The sequence below is a fragment of the Danio rerio genome, chromosome 24, assembly GCF_052040795.2.
Source record: "Danio rerio strain M-AB ecotype USA chromosome 24, GRCz13ab, whole genome shotgun sequence".
NCBI lineage: Eukaryota > Metazoa > Chordata > Actinopteri > Cypriniformes > Danionidae > Danio > Danio rerio.
The window spans coordinates 36,762,157-36,775,000 of record NC_141044.1 but is presented as its reverse complement, the minus strand read 5'-3'; the positions used below and the strand labels follow the sequence as shown (position 1 = coordinate 36,775,000).

Here is a 12,844-nt window from a genome sequence, read left to right as displayed (position 1 = left end):
TCTAGCAGCACACTCCATTTCCGCATTACTGGATCTGTAGCGACAACAGACCGCAAGGGATGATGGTCAAGCATGGGCTGATGGCAATTGTAGTTTTCCGGTACCTCCCGTTCGCTTCATTCGCCTGAGAAAATTTTCTCAGAAGACCTATAGTTTTACCGAGTCATGCGACTTTGGTAATATCGAAAAAAATTAATATTGCGGTATGACGGTATTTACAATACCGTTACATCCCTAACATATACATATATATATATATATATATATATACATATATATATATATATATATATATATATATATATATATATATATATTCTAATATAAATGTAGTATAAATACAATAAGCATAAATTTATAGCACACAAATTAATTAATAGAACATTACTAATGATGATCAGTCAACGACCACAGAGATAATCCTTCATATTTAATGGCAGGTAGTCAATTACCACCAGGCAGATAAATATAATTTTTTCAGATATCTGCATGATTGGAAAAAAAAAGGCAGGTGAACACTGATCTTGGATTACCAAATTTTCAGAAAAGTTTGAACTAATCTGTTAACTTTAATAATAAACTATTTATTTGCAATGTAATGTAGTGTACATATTAAAAGTACTATATTATATATTATATAGCATATATATTTCTATGGCCAACCTTTTTTAAATATAATTTTAAAAATAAAACAAAGGGCGGCGCAGTGGCCCAGTGGATAGTGCTGTTGCCTCACAGCAAAAAGGTTGCTGGTTCGAGCCTCAGCTGGGTCAGTTGGCATTTCTGTGTGGAGTTTGCATGTTCTCCCCATGTTTGCGTGGGCTTTCTTCGGTTTCCCCCACAAGTCGTAAGACATTCGCTATAGGTGAATTGGGTAAGCTAAATTGTCCGTAGTGTATGTGTGTGAATGATAGTGTATGGGTGTTTTCCAGTGATGGGTTGCAGCTGAAAGGGCATCTATTGAGTAAAACATTTGCTGGATAAGTTGGCGGTTCATCACGCTGTGGCGACCCCTGACTAATTAAAGGACTAAACTGAAAAGAAAATAAATGAATGAACAAAGCAAACATGTCAGTGAACATTAATCAAATTATTTTACCAGTAAAATAATTTTTAAATAGTGGTGGGCAGTAAACATGTGAAGTGGGTCAGACAGATAACATTTATATTAAAAACAGCATTTATCAGCCGATATCAATATGGCTGCTGATATATTGTGCATCCATAAAATAAAGCAATATAATAAACCAAACAGCATCCTAAAAATGTAAATGCAGGCCGTTTACCTTCTTCTCAGTGAAGTCTGAGAGTACGTGTGTGTACATGTCAGACTGATCAATGACTGCTTGTGTTCGGACTGGTCTTTTATAAGCGCTGGAGCGACTGGGGCCTGATTCCATAGCCTGAAAAACACATTTCTACTATTAATGCTACATATTATTATAGGTATTTGTAAGGTACAGTGTAAAACAAGAGTTTTGCTCACTGACCGCAGTGTACGCTTGTTCTGCATCCAGATACTCTTTGTAGACTTGGTTGAGCTTGTCAAACACTGTGGCCACAACAGACAGGTTTCCTTTATCTCCTCCTATGAGCACTGCCAAACAAGACATTCATTTATTAATTATTATTCATAACAGGCTGTTGTCTTTTTAAGAAATTTTACATTAATTTGAGCTGTTATTAAAGTAATATTGGGGTGTTATTCTAGCTTGTTTGGTCATATTTTACAATGATATAATTTAGCTAATGTTCAATTCTATTCATATTTATTTCAATAGTGCTTTTACGATGTAGACTGTACCACCAAAGCAGCTTAACATAGATGAAGATCATGTATCTATCAGTATCTATCAATCAGTTTGTCTACCTACCTACCTACCTATCCATCCATCCATCCAGCTATCTATCTGTCTCTCTATCCGTTTATCCATCCATCTATCTTTTGATCCATCCATCCATCCATCCATCCATCCATCCATCCATCCATCCATCCATCTATCTATCTATCTATCTATCTATCTATCTATCTATCTATCTATCTATCTATCTATCTATCTATCTATCTATCTATCTATCTATCTATCTATCTATCTATCTATCCATCCATCCATCTATCTATCTATCTATCTATCTATCTATCTATCTATCTATCTATCTATCTATCTATCTATCTATCTATCTATCTATCTGTTTCAGACAGACAGACAGACAGTCTGATATAGATAGATAGATATTAAGATATTGATATAGATATTGATATAGATATTATAGATGAATATAAATAGATAGATATCAACAATATAAGATCTATAGATAAAATTAACAAACAACAGTAAGCAATTTAATTCAGTAAGCAGCATTCATTACTATCTAATAACATTAATAAAATTATGTCATGAATCTAGCATTATTAAATTAATAAATTATTATGTTAAATATAAGCATTTTTAACAACATTTTGAATTAATAAAATAGGTTTTCTGTCCTGTCACTGTGTTTGCATGTTCTTGTCGACTTTGAAAGGCTTTTTTATTATTATTAAATTAATTTGAATTTTATTTAATTGAGCTTTTTTTCATTTTAAACTTACAATTTATTTAAATTGAAATTTAAGCTATTATTTTTCATTATATTTTCTGTAAAAAGTTTCTGCATTATGCAATTTATTTGCCCTTTTTAATATTTTTTTTTTTTTAAATCTATACATTTTTATATGTTAGGATATAAATTAAGATATAATATATATTATTATATATTTTGTATATTAAGATACATTGCATTATTAATATATATTGTTATATATAATATAAAATATATACTAAAATTATATATTTGTTCTTTTTTTTAAATCTATAGTATAGTTTCATTATTTCTTATTTCAGTATTAGTTTGAGTAATTTTAGTACAGAGTTCAAATTAATTATATGTTTCGTAGTTAAATGAAGTTTTTAAATTCTATTAAATTTAATTTCAGTGTAGATTTAGTTTTGCTCATTTCATTTTCTCTGAAAAATTTTAAATTTACAACTTATTACTAACTAATTATGTTAATTACTCTTATTTTTTCACTTCGTTTCCAATGTTTTGAGTGTGCCCAAGTTAAACTTGATGGTGTATATTATTTATTCTATAGAGTGCATGTTTAGATGGACTGTGTTTTATTAATTATTACTATTATTATTATTTTTATTGTATGTCTTTTTATTTATTTTACATATTTATTTATTTTTTTGTTATTATTATCATTTATTTAACAATTGTTACAGATTATATAAATGTTTTTTTGCTTATAAATGTTTTGTGCTTATAAATAAATGATATGGATAAATATCTAGATAAAATATGGGAAAAATAACTTACTTTGCGAGCATACAGACAAGATGACCATTTTGCAGTCTCGTCTGCGCAACAAGAAGTCCATGAGTTTGCCTTTATCCTGCAGGAGGTTCAGTGTGGGCTGAAGCTTCACCTGCAGATACCACAGAAACCCTGACACACGCACATGCACACGCGCACACGCACACGCACACACACACACACACACGCACACGCGCACACACACACGCACACGCGCACACACACACACACACACACACACACACACACACACACACAAAAAATACACAAAAAATACACAATCAACCTCAGTCACACCACCACTTTACTTGATGCTATCTGAGGTTAATAAAATACCTTCGCTGGCACTGATGATGATATCAGGCTGGAAAACACTCCAAGAAGATGAGTCTTAACGGTTAAGAAAAAGTCTGAGAATCACAAGTAAATACTGTTTTATATTGTACACCATTTAGGTTAAAGATTCTGCGCAAGGATACAAAGTTCACAAGGCAAAGGAGCCTGACTTGGAGCTGCCGCAGGTCCTGTGGGGATTTGGGAAGCAATTACTTTTTGGAGACTTTCAGAGAAGCGAAATTAAAAGAAGAAATTAAGGGTGTGTTCACACTTAGCAGATCTGGCTTTGCATATTTATGTTCTTACTAGAAAATGAGAACGCTAACTAAGACATAGCTATGATTTTATTTATTTTTTTATTGTCTAGACAAGATAAACCATGAGAGGTGATCTGCAAATGTGAACACAGTAGATAAATGATGTGTCCTGCTAAATCTGACCTGTAAGAGGGATCTTGAAGGGGTTTATGGAGCGAGCAGGAAGCACAGGCTGATGCACATTTACATTGCCATCTAATTCCCTCAGCTTTATATCATAAATGAGTGAAGTCTGAAATGCAAAAAGACACAAGCATTAGAAGGATGTTACAGAGCAGATCAGAATCAGAATGAGCTTTATTCACCAAGTGTGAACAAACACACAAGGTTTTTTTTTTTCAGGAGCTCGGGGTACATACAGTACATACACACTAGGGCTGCACAATATATCGTTTCAGCATGGATATCGCAAAGTGACGAGTACATCACAAGCATTCGAAATGTGATTTTTCAATTTAATATTTTAATTTAACTACAAAAATAATGAATATTAAAAGGTCCTTTTTATTAAGTGTCTTCAACTACTATGTACTTTTATCAAATATATAAATACAATCTACTTACTGGGTTCATAATGTATTGCAGATCATTTCTAGTTGGGACACGGGTAAGGTTAGGGACAGGTTTGGTGGTTTGGGTAGGTTTAAGCGTGGGTTAAGGCGTAAGGGATGGTGAGCAGTGTAAATATAAATGTAATTACAGATGTAACTGCATGCAGGGATTTTATCGAGCATAAGTACAATCTAAAAACATGTATTTGCACCATAAGTACATTGCAACAAATTATTAATTTCAGTGTAAGAACATATTAGTTAAGGCCACTTAATATAAAATGGAACCATATTAAAATATTGACCGGAATTTTAAAATAAGTGCATCTTTAACTTTAATCAGAAATATGCATTGCTAGAAAAACAACCTGATAGCAAGATAACTAGTTCATTATGTATCATGTGACGATATTATATGATGATTATAAACTTATTTAACGCTTGTCAAACTCACCTGCGTGCTCTGATGGTGAACCACAACAAGATTATCCACCACGTTTATGGCAAACTTTCCTGTAGTGTTCAGTCTGAGGACATTAGTCCTCTTACAGGTGCCTTCTCTGCAATTCACAGACAGAAGAACAGGTGAATAAAAATGCTAAAATGCAGATCTGAACACTTGTATAGTACAACAAAAAAACTGAAAATTCTGCCATCATTTACACATCCTTCACTTGTTCCAAACCTGTTTGAGATAAATAAAGAATAAAATAAAGGAAATAAAAGATAAAATACTGAAGGACGTTGGTGAAAATCAGCCATTGACTTCCATTGTATTTTTATTCCAACTATTGATGTCTATTGAAGACTTTTGATATTGATGGCTGTTTTTTTTTCCTTCAGAATATTTTGTTTTGTGTTTAACAGAAGAAAAAAATTCATCAAAGTTTAGAAGCAGTAAATTAGGACATTTTCATATTTGGGTGAACTGTTCATTTAAGAGAGGAAAAACACATTTTTGGGGACAATAATAGTAATATTAATATATAGTTCAAATCAATTCATGTTTCTTTACATAGCACTTTTGCAATGTAGATTGTGTCAAAGCAGCTTAACATAGAAGTATATATTACCTGGGCAGATGATAGAGGACCACTTCTGCTCCTGGACTGTTGGTAGTTCTGGAGTGATGTTTCAGATACATCACATACAGCTGATCATAACTACAATAGGAAAGAAAGAGTGTTTTCATCCTTAAATGTAACTTATAAAAAAAGAGGAACAAAAATCGACAAAAAGGGCAAGAATTTGCCATTACATTGCAACAAGAGAAAGTAATGCTGAGTAGAAAGTTAGAAGATTAAATAAAATTTAGGATCAAATAAATAGATAAAGATAGAGAAATTGAAAGAAAGAAAGAAAGAAAGAAAGAAAGAAAGAAAGAAAGAAAAAAGAAAGAAAGAAAGAAAGAAAAAGAAAGAAAGAAAGAAAGAAAGAAAGAAAGAAAGAAAGAAAGAAAGAAAGAAAGAAAGAAAAAGAAAGAAAGAAAGAAAGAAAGAAAGAAAGAAAGAAAGAAAGAAAGAAAGAAAGAAAAAGAAAGAAAGAAAGAAAGACAGACAGACAGAAAGAAAGAAAGAAAGAAAGAAAGAAAGAAAGAAAGAAAGAAAGAAAGAAAGAAAGAAAGAAAGAAAGAAAGAAAGATTTAGATTGGCTTCGGTGCTCACACACAGGTCTTACATAGTTGCCACTGCGATGTCCCGTTCAGAGAGGCTGAGTTTGGCTGGTTTTGGCACCGCTGGCAGCTCAATCTCAAACTTAGACATCTTTGACATGGTCGCAGTCTAGTGGACAAAACTTAAAGTTAGAGCAAGCTTCAAGGCACAACAATCCAGTTTCAGAGTTAACCTGTGTCACTGTTGCCCTCTTATGGTTGAAGTCTGCAGATGCAAAACTCATTGAATATTGTATTGGACTGCATTTGAATAATCCTATAAAACAAAACCCTGATTTTCTATAGGGGTGGCAATAGGGTGCTTGAAGTTCCATGGAAATTTTAGAGAAACAACTGGGTTATAATAATGTAAATAACATATTATTATAAAACAATCCATACAAAAAATATTAAAATAATACAATTATATTAAATATTATTAATTATATAATTAATATATGTAGACAAAAAATGTGGAGGGTCTATGGAAAAAAAAAGTAAAAATAAATTGTAAACAATAGTTTATTTTAAGATAAATAAGTATAAATAAGAATACAATAAGCAATTGCAAATTATAGATGAATACATGCATTGGTACTAAAAAAATAAACTAATAATTAAAACAGGGTTCCAATAATGCAAATAATATATTAATTATAAAATAATTAATAAAAAAACAGGAAATAAAATAATAAAAATAAAGAAATAAATTTTTAAAATAAAAATTGGGATCATAACACAATTAGTAAAAAAATAATTTATGAATATATAATATAATATAATATAATATAATATAATATAATATAATATAATATAATATAATATAATATAATATAATATAATATAATATAATATAATTCCCAGAGATGGGTTGTGGCTGGAAGGGCATCCGCTGCGTTAAAATGTGCTAGATAAGTTGGCGGTTCATTCCACTGTGGCAACCCCAGATAAATAAAGGTACTAAGCCGACAAGAAAATGAATGAATGAATAATATAACATAGAATAAAACATATATTTAATAAAAAAATCTAACAAAAAGGATGTAATAATAATAATAATAACAACAACAACCATATAATAATAATAATAATATAATAATATTAATCTTTAAAACTCTACAGAAAATAAATCTTGTCCAAAACATTTTAGACTTCCTAATATTATTTTTCTACAATATGTACTGGGTTTTTAGGTTGAGAATGTCTTTCGTGGGGATGTTTATATTTGATTTTTTGTGGAAAAGCAAAGACTGAAACCTGCAATAAAACAGCAAACTCACCTTGAAAGCAAATGGCTGGAGCACATTTCCCTGCACAGTGGTGGAAAGCAGGAGAACCGCCGTCTCTGGACAGTATATATACCAGTTCACATTAATGCTCTGACTCTTTAAAAGCTTCAGGGTTCGTTTATCAGGCAGAACCTGAACAGAGGAAAAACAAAGACTTGTTGTAAATGGTCTCATTTTAAAAAGTGCTTAGTTTAAAATATAGATTTATAAGGATTACCTGATAGAATTCGATCCCCTGATCAGTCACGAATACAATCTCATTCCAGTTGGTCCAACAAAACCCAAGAATACTGGCATTCTTTGTCTGAAGACGTGTAACAAAAATAGCAGGCATTATTCTATTATAAAACATCATTTATTTTATTATTATTTTATTATTTTATTATTATTATATCAATTTTATTATCATTTTTAATATACATTAAATTCTGACGCTCCGTCAGGCTGCATTAACTGAATCAAAATACAGTAAAAACAATAATGCTTTGAAATATTAATTGACTACATTTTAAAATGTAATTTATTATGACCCAAAACTCACTTTTAAGCACAAATTCTCATTTAATTAACGTTTTTTAGATGTGCTGCTTAATATTTGTGTTAGAGAAAGCTAAATAAAAGAATGAATATCCTTCAAAATATTTGGTCACACATTATTTTAATGCACAATTTAAATTAACAAACCATTATCTAAGACTTATAGCTCAATGAACTATTTATTAGCTGCTTATTAATAATTAATAAGGTAGTAGTTGGTTTTAGGTATTGGGTAGGATTAAGGCTCTAGAATAAAATTATACTTATAAAGTGCTAATAAACAGTTCATATCTTAGTAATAAGCAGGTAATAATCCAGTAGTAAATAGTATGAATTGTTACTTAACCTAAAGTGTTAGCATTGATTCTGCTGATGCTGAATAATTGAATAACCAATTCATATTCATAACAACTAGACGTTAAGATGTTATGTCTGATCATTTTAGGGATATACCTTGCACTCATGGGAGAATTCCAAATGTGGATAGTCAGGAATAAAGTTTATGAAATCCTAAAAAAAAGAGAGAGCGCGAGAGAGAGAGAGAAATAGAAAATTATTGTCATAAAGTGAACCAGTGCATAATGACTGTATTTACTGCGATGATCAATGACACTCACCACTGATTTTGTAGTGCGCTGAACCGCTAAGATTTTGTTTCCTAATGAGAATTTGATACACTTCACCTCTCCTTTGTCGTCCATTCTGAAAATCAAAAATTGTGGGGGTGTTTATAGTGTTAACCTAATCTATTTAAAACAGTTTTCAGCAAATGATATAATTAAATAAAATATTAAGTTAAATATTAAGGAGGTGTTACTTAGTATTTTTATTTTTGTGTGTGTGTGTGTGTGTGTGTGTGTGTGTGTGTGTGTGTGTGTGTGTGTGTCGTTTTGTTGGATAATGTAACTTTTATGTGTAAAGTACAGTAATCTATACTTGGTTTTGGGGTACCAAGCAATATTTGTTTTGCATTTAAATTGTCTCTTGTAAGAGAATTCTGTGTATTTATATAGGGGAGATGAGAGTGATGCTCTTTTGTTGGGGTGGGAAATAATTGCGACGAAGTTTAATTGTGTTTTTCTGTTACCTGTCTTGCATTATCAAAAACAAAAAACACATTGTTAAAAAAAAAGTAAAATATTAAGTAAAATATTGAATGATTGGAAATGCTGCCTAGAGAAAAAGTGTAAATAAGACAAGAAAGCTAAAATAAAAAGTGAAACTAAAATGAAAGGAACGTAAAAAGGGAAATTAAAAATATTATATATACTATAACTAATACTCGAATATCATTAATCTTTATGCAAATATAAATATAAATATTAGCATATAAATAACATCTAGTTGACTTACCTGAAAGCCACTGAGCTCTTGTCATCTGGTCCTTTAACCACAACACCTGTAGCCCCACCAGATCGTACCGCAAACACCTTTAAAATCACATAAAATTCAAACTAAAATTCATTATGAAAACTAACATACTGTATCATAATTATATCATATCATGCCATATCTGTTTATTTAATGCCATGATAGCAACAACAGCAATTTTCATGGCAAAAACATTTCATTAAAAATATATATAATTTGAAAACAAATACATAAATTTGATCAGATTTTAAACATTAATTAAAAACATGTTGAGTTAATTTCATAAAATGCCTTCTGCAGTCATTAAAAGCGGGACAGTGAGTCAACTAGATGTTATTTATATGCTAATATTTAACTATTAATTCCTGTGTAAGTACATATTAGTTAAGGCCACTTAATATAAAGTGGGACCCAATATACTGTATTTCCACATACAAAAATACACATATACACATATCAATCAATCAGTAGAGTAAGATGTATTTGTTGTTTTTGCCAATGTTCGGTTTTGTTCTAGAAACTGTATAAACAGATCCCAAGTTTTATGGTATTTTGTACATTTCTGTGTATACTGTACATCATCAAAACTTAATTTTTGATTAGTAACGCATTGCTAAGAACTTAATTTGGACATCTATAAAGGCAATTTCATAAAAAATTTTAGATTTTTTTTTTAACCTTCAGGTTCCTCATTTTAAAATAGTTGTATCTAGATCAAATATTGTCCCATTCTAACCACATATTAGCTTAAATAAGCCTTATTTATTCAGATTCTAAGTGATGTATAAATCTCAATTCAGTGGGTAGCACGTCCGCTTCACAGAAAGAAGGTCGCTGGTTGGAACCTCGGCTGGGTCAGTTGCCGTTTCTGTGTGGAGTTTGCATGTTCTCCCCATATTCACAGTCCAAAATCATGTGCTATAGGTGAATTATGTAGGCTAAATTGTCCGTAGTGTGTTTGTGTGAATTAAAGTGTATGAATGTTTCCCAGTGATGGGTTGCAGCCGGAAGGGCATCTGCTGCATTAAACATATGCTGGATAAGTTGTCAGTTCATTCCGCTGTGGCGACCCCAGATTAATAAAGTGACTAAGCCGACAAGAAAATGAATGAATGAATGAATGCATAAATCTCAATTTAAAATAAAAGGTCAATAATAAAAGGCTTTGTGGTCCTCCTGGGTCAAATAAATTTATAATCAACAATTGAAGCTATAGTATTAAACGTTCGTCTAATATGCATTGAGGTAAAGCGGGTTTTATATTTGCACATTCAGACTTTCTCCTTAATGTTATATTAAACATTCATTCATTCATTTCCTTCGACTTAGTCCTTTTATTCATCAGGGGTCGCTACAGCGGAATGAACCACCAAATATTCCAGCATATGTTTTACACAGCGAATACACTCTCACAATCATACACATACACTACGGCCAATTTAGTTTAACCAATTCACCAATAGCGCATGTCTTTGGACTGTGGGGAAACCGGAGCACCCGGAGGAAACCCACGCCAACAAGGAGAGAACATGAAGAAATGCCTGACTCGAACCATCGACCTTCTTGCTGTGAGGCGACAGTGCTAACTACTAAGCCACCGGGTCACCATGTATTAAACAGATAAATATTAAACATGAAATATACTTTGCAAGATCTAAATAGGGAAATTATATTAGCAGGCAATGACTATCAAAGCACAACATTGTTCACAGTCAGTTAAATAGTGCTAGTGTTGTTTTGAAGTCAGACTTGCATGTGATTTCAGACCGATTAAAAGTAGCATGGTAAACAACATAGGGACCGTGTCACAAGTTTTCACTGAACAAATGTGCGAATATAAAATCGACTTTACCTCAATACACATAGAGGTAAAGTTGGTTTTATATTCACACATTCGGACTTTCCCCTTAATGATATCATTTCATAAAAGTATTATTTACAAACTAAATAGCGAAGTCATGTTAGCAGTCAATGACTATCAAAGTACAACATTGTTCCAGTCAAATAAACAGTGTTAATGTTGTTTTTAAGCCACACTTGCATGCTAATTCCGATGGAATATTTAAAGTAACATGGTAAACAATACAGAAACTTCTAAATGAACGAATTTGCGAATATAAATCCAACTTTACCTCTATAAGAAACACTCATATTTGGCTTTTTTTATTTTGCATTGAGATTTAAAAAGTCCCAAGTCAGATACAGAATGAATAAACTACAATTCAAGCTAAAGTATTAAACACTCGTCTAATATGCAAAGTATGACATTTTTTACTTCTTTCGGGACCGAATTTAGACGCATGTTTTGGCCAGAATGCTGTGTAAGGCAGCTCACTATGTTTTGAAACGCATTGCAACGTGTTCTCACCTGTTTGTTTGCCTCGTCGAAAAACACATTGTTGACGCTCGACGCGTTCTCAAACTGCACAGGGTTTTCACTGAGCTCGAGGTAATATTCGTCATTCATATTGTTTTAAGGAGTCTTTTACTCCTTCAGAAGCTTGTGTTATTACTTTAGCTGGTGTTTTCACTTCCGCGTCCGACGTCAGGCAGTCATGTGATAAACATGAGGTCATGTGACACTAAAGAGCGCCAACAAGTCACTAAAGAGCGCCAACATGTTGCAAATTCTAGACCTTTGTCAGTGAAAGTTGGGTCTTCCGAATCACCCAAACCCACCCTGCATGCCTACAGGCCTGAATAGGCCACAGTTTTACATTTCATATTTATATTTCAAATGTTATTCATTTATTTATTTTTTCGGCTTAGTCCCTTTATTAATCAGAGGTCACCACAGTGGAATGAACCGCCAAATTACTCAGCTTATGTTAGTACACGGCGTATTCCGCAACCCAACACATCCCATACACTCGCATTCACACACATTCACTACGGCCAATTTAGAGAGAGGGTGCTCGCTGCAGAGCCATTTGAGGAGAGCTGAGCTCCAGCGAGGGGGAGCATGAGCTGTCGCTCCTCCTCCTGTAAGCTGTTTTATTGCGTATACCAACCCCACCCCTAACCCTACCCCCAGTGACATCACTCGTAGAAGAAGTGCAAAAAAGGTGGAGCTTAGTAGTCTCCCTTGCTTGAGCTCAGCTCTGCCCAAGTGGGTCTGCAGTGAGTACCACATGATTTAGATCATCCAATTCACCCATAGCGCATGTCTTTGGACTGTGAGAGAAACCGGGGCACCCGGAGGAAACCCACGCCAACATGGGGAGAACATACAAACTCCACAGAGAAATGCCAAGTGACCCAGCCGAGACTCGAACCAGCGACCTACTTGCTTTGAGGTGACAGTGCTACCCACTGAGCCACTGTGTCGCCCCTATTTCAAATTTATGTAAAATACTAATCTCTTAATGTTATTTATAAAACAGACATTTTTTCAAATTAACATTTTTAACAGAGAGCTTACAGTTTAAATAA

The 12,844-nt window shown here is 32.6% G+C and overlaps 1 protein-coding gene across 1 annotated transcript in view; it reads right to left on the bottom strand.

Moving 5' to 3' along the window:
- Nucleotides 1-11,971, bottom strand: part of rmc1 (regulator of MON1-CCZ1) — a 20,450-nt gene extending 8,479 nt beyond the window's left edge. The window contains exons 1-15 of the mRNA NM_001362546.2: nt 11,781-11,971; nt 9,395-9,471; nt 8,659-8,743; nt 8,495-8,551; nt 7,722-7,808; nt 7,496-7,636; nt 6,242-6,345; nt 5,638-5,727; nt 5,019-5,124; nt 4,137-4,245; nt 3,840-3,884; nt 3,697-3,750; nt 3,364-3,492; nt 1,491-1,597; nt 1,287-1,403 (exon numbers count right to left, since the gene is read on the bottom strand). Of these exons, the coding sequence (NP_001349475.1) occupies nt 1,287-1,403; nt 1,491-1,597; nt 3,364-3,492; nt 3,697-3,750; nt 3,840-3,884; nt 4,137-4,245; nt 5,019-5,124; nt 5,638-5,727; nt 6,242-6,345; nt 7,496-7,636; nt 7,722-7,808; nt 8,495-8,551; nt 8,659-8,743; nt 9,395-9,471; nt 11,781-11,879 (1,407 nt within the window). The 5' untranslated portion in view covers nt 11,880-11,971. The remainder of the gene's footprint in view (nt 1-1,286; nt 1,404-1,490; nt 1,598-3,363; nt 3,493-3,696; nt 3,751-3,839; nt 3,885-4,136; nt 4,246-5,018; nt 5,125-5,637; nt 5,728-6,241; nt 6,346-7,495; nt 7,637-7,721; nt 7,809-8,494; nt 8,552-8,658; nt 8,744-9,394; nt 9,472-11,780) is intronic.
- Nucleotides 11,972-12,844: the final 873 nt, after the last annotated feature.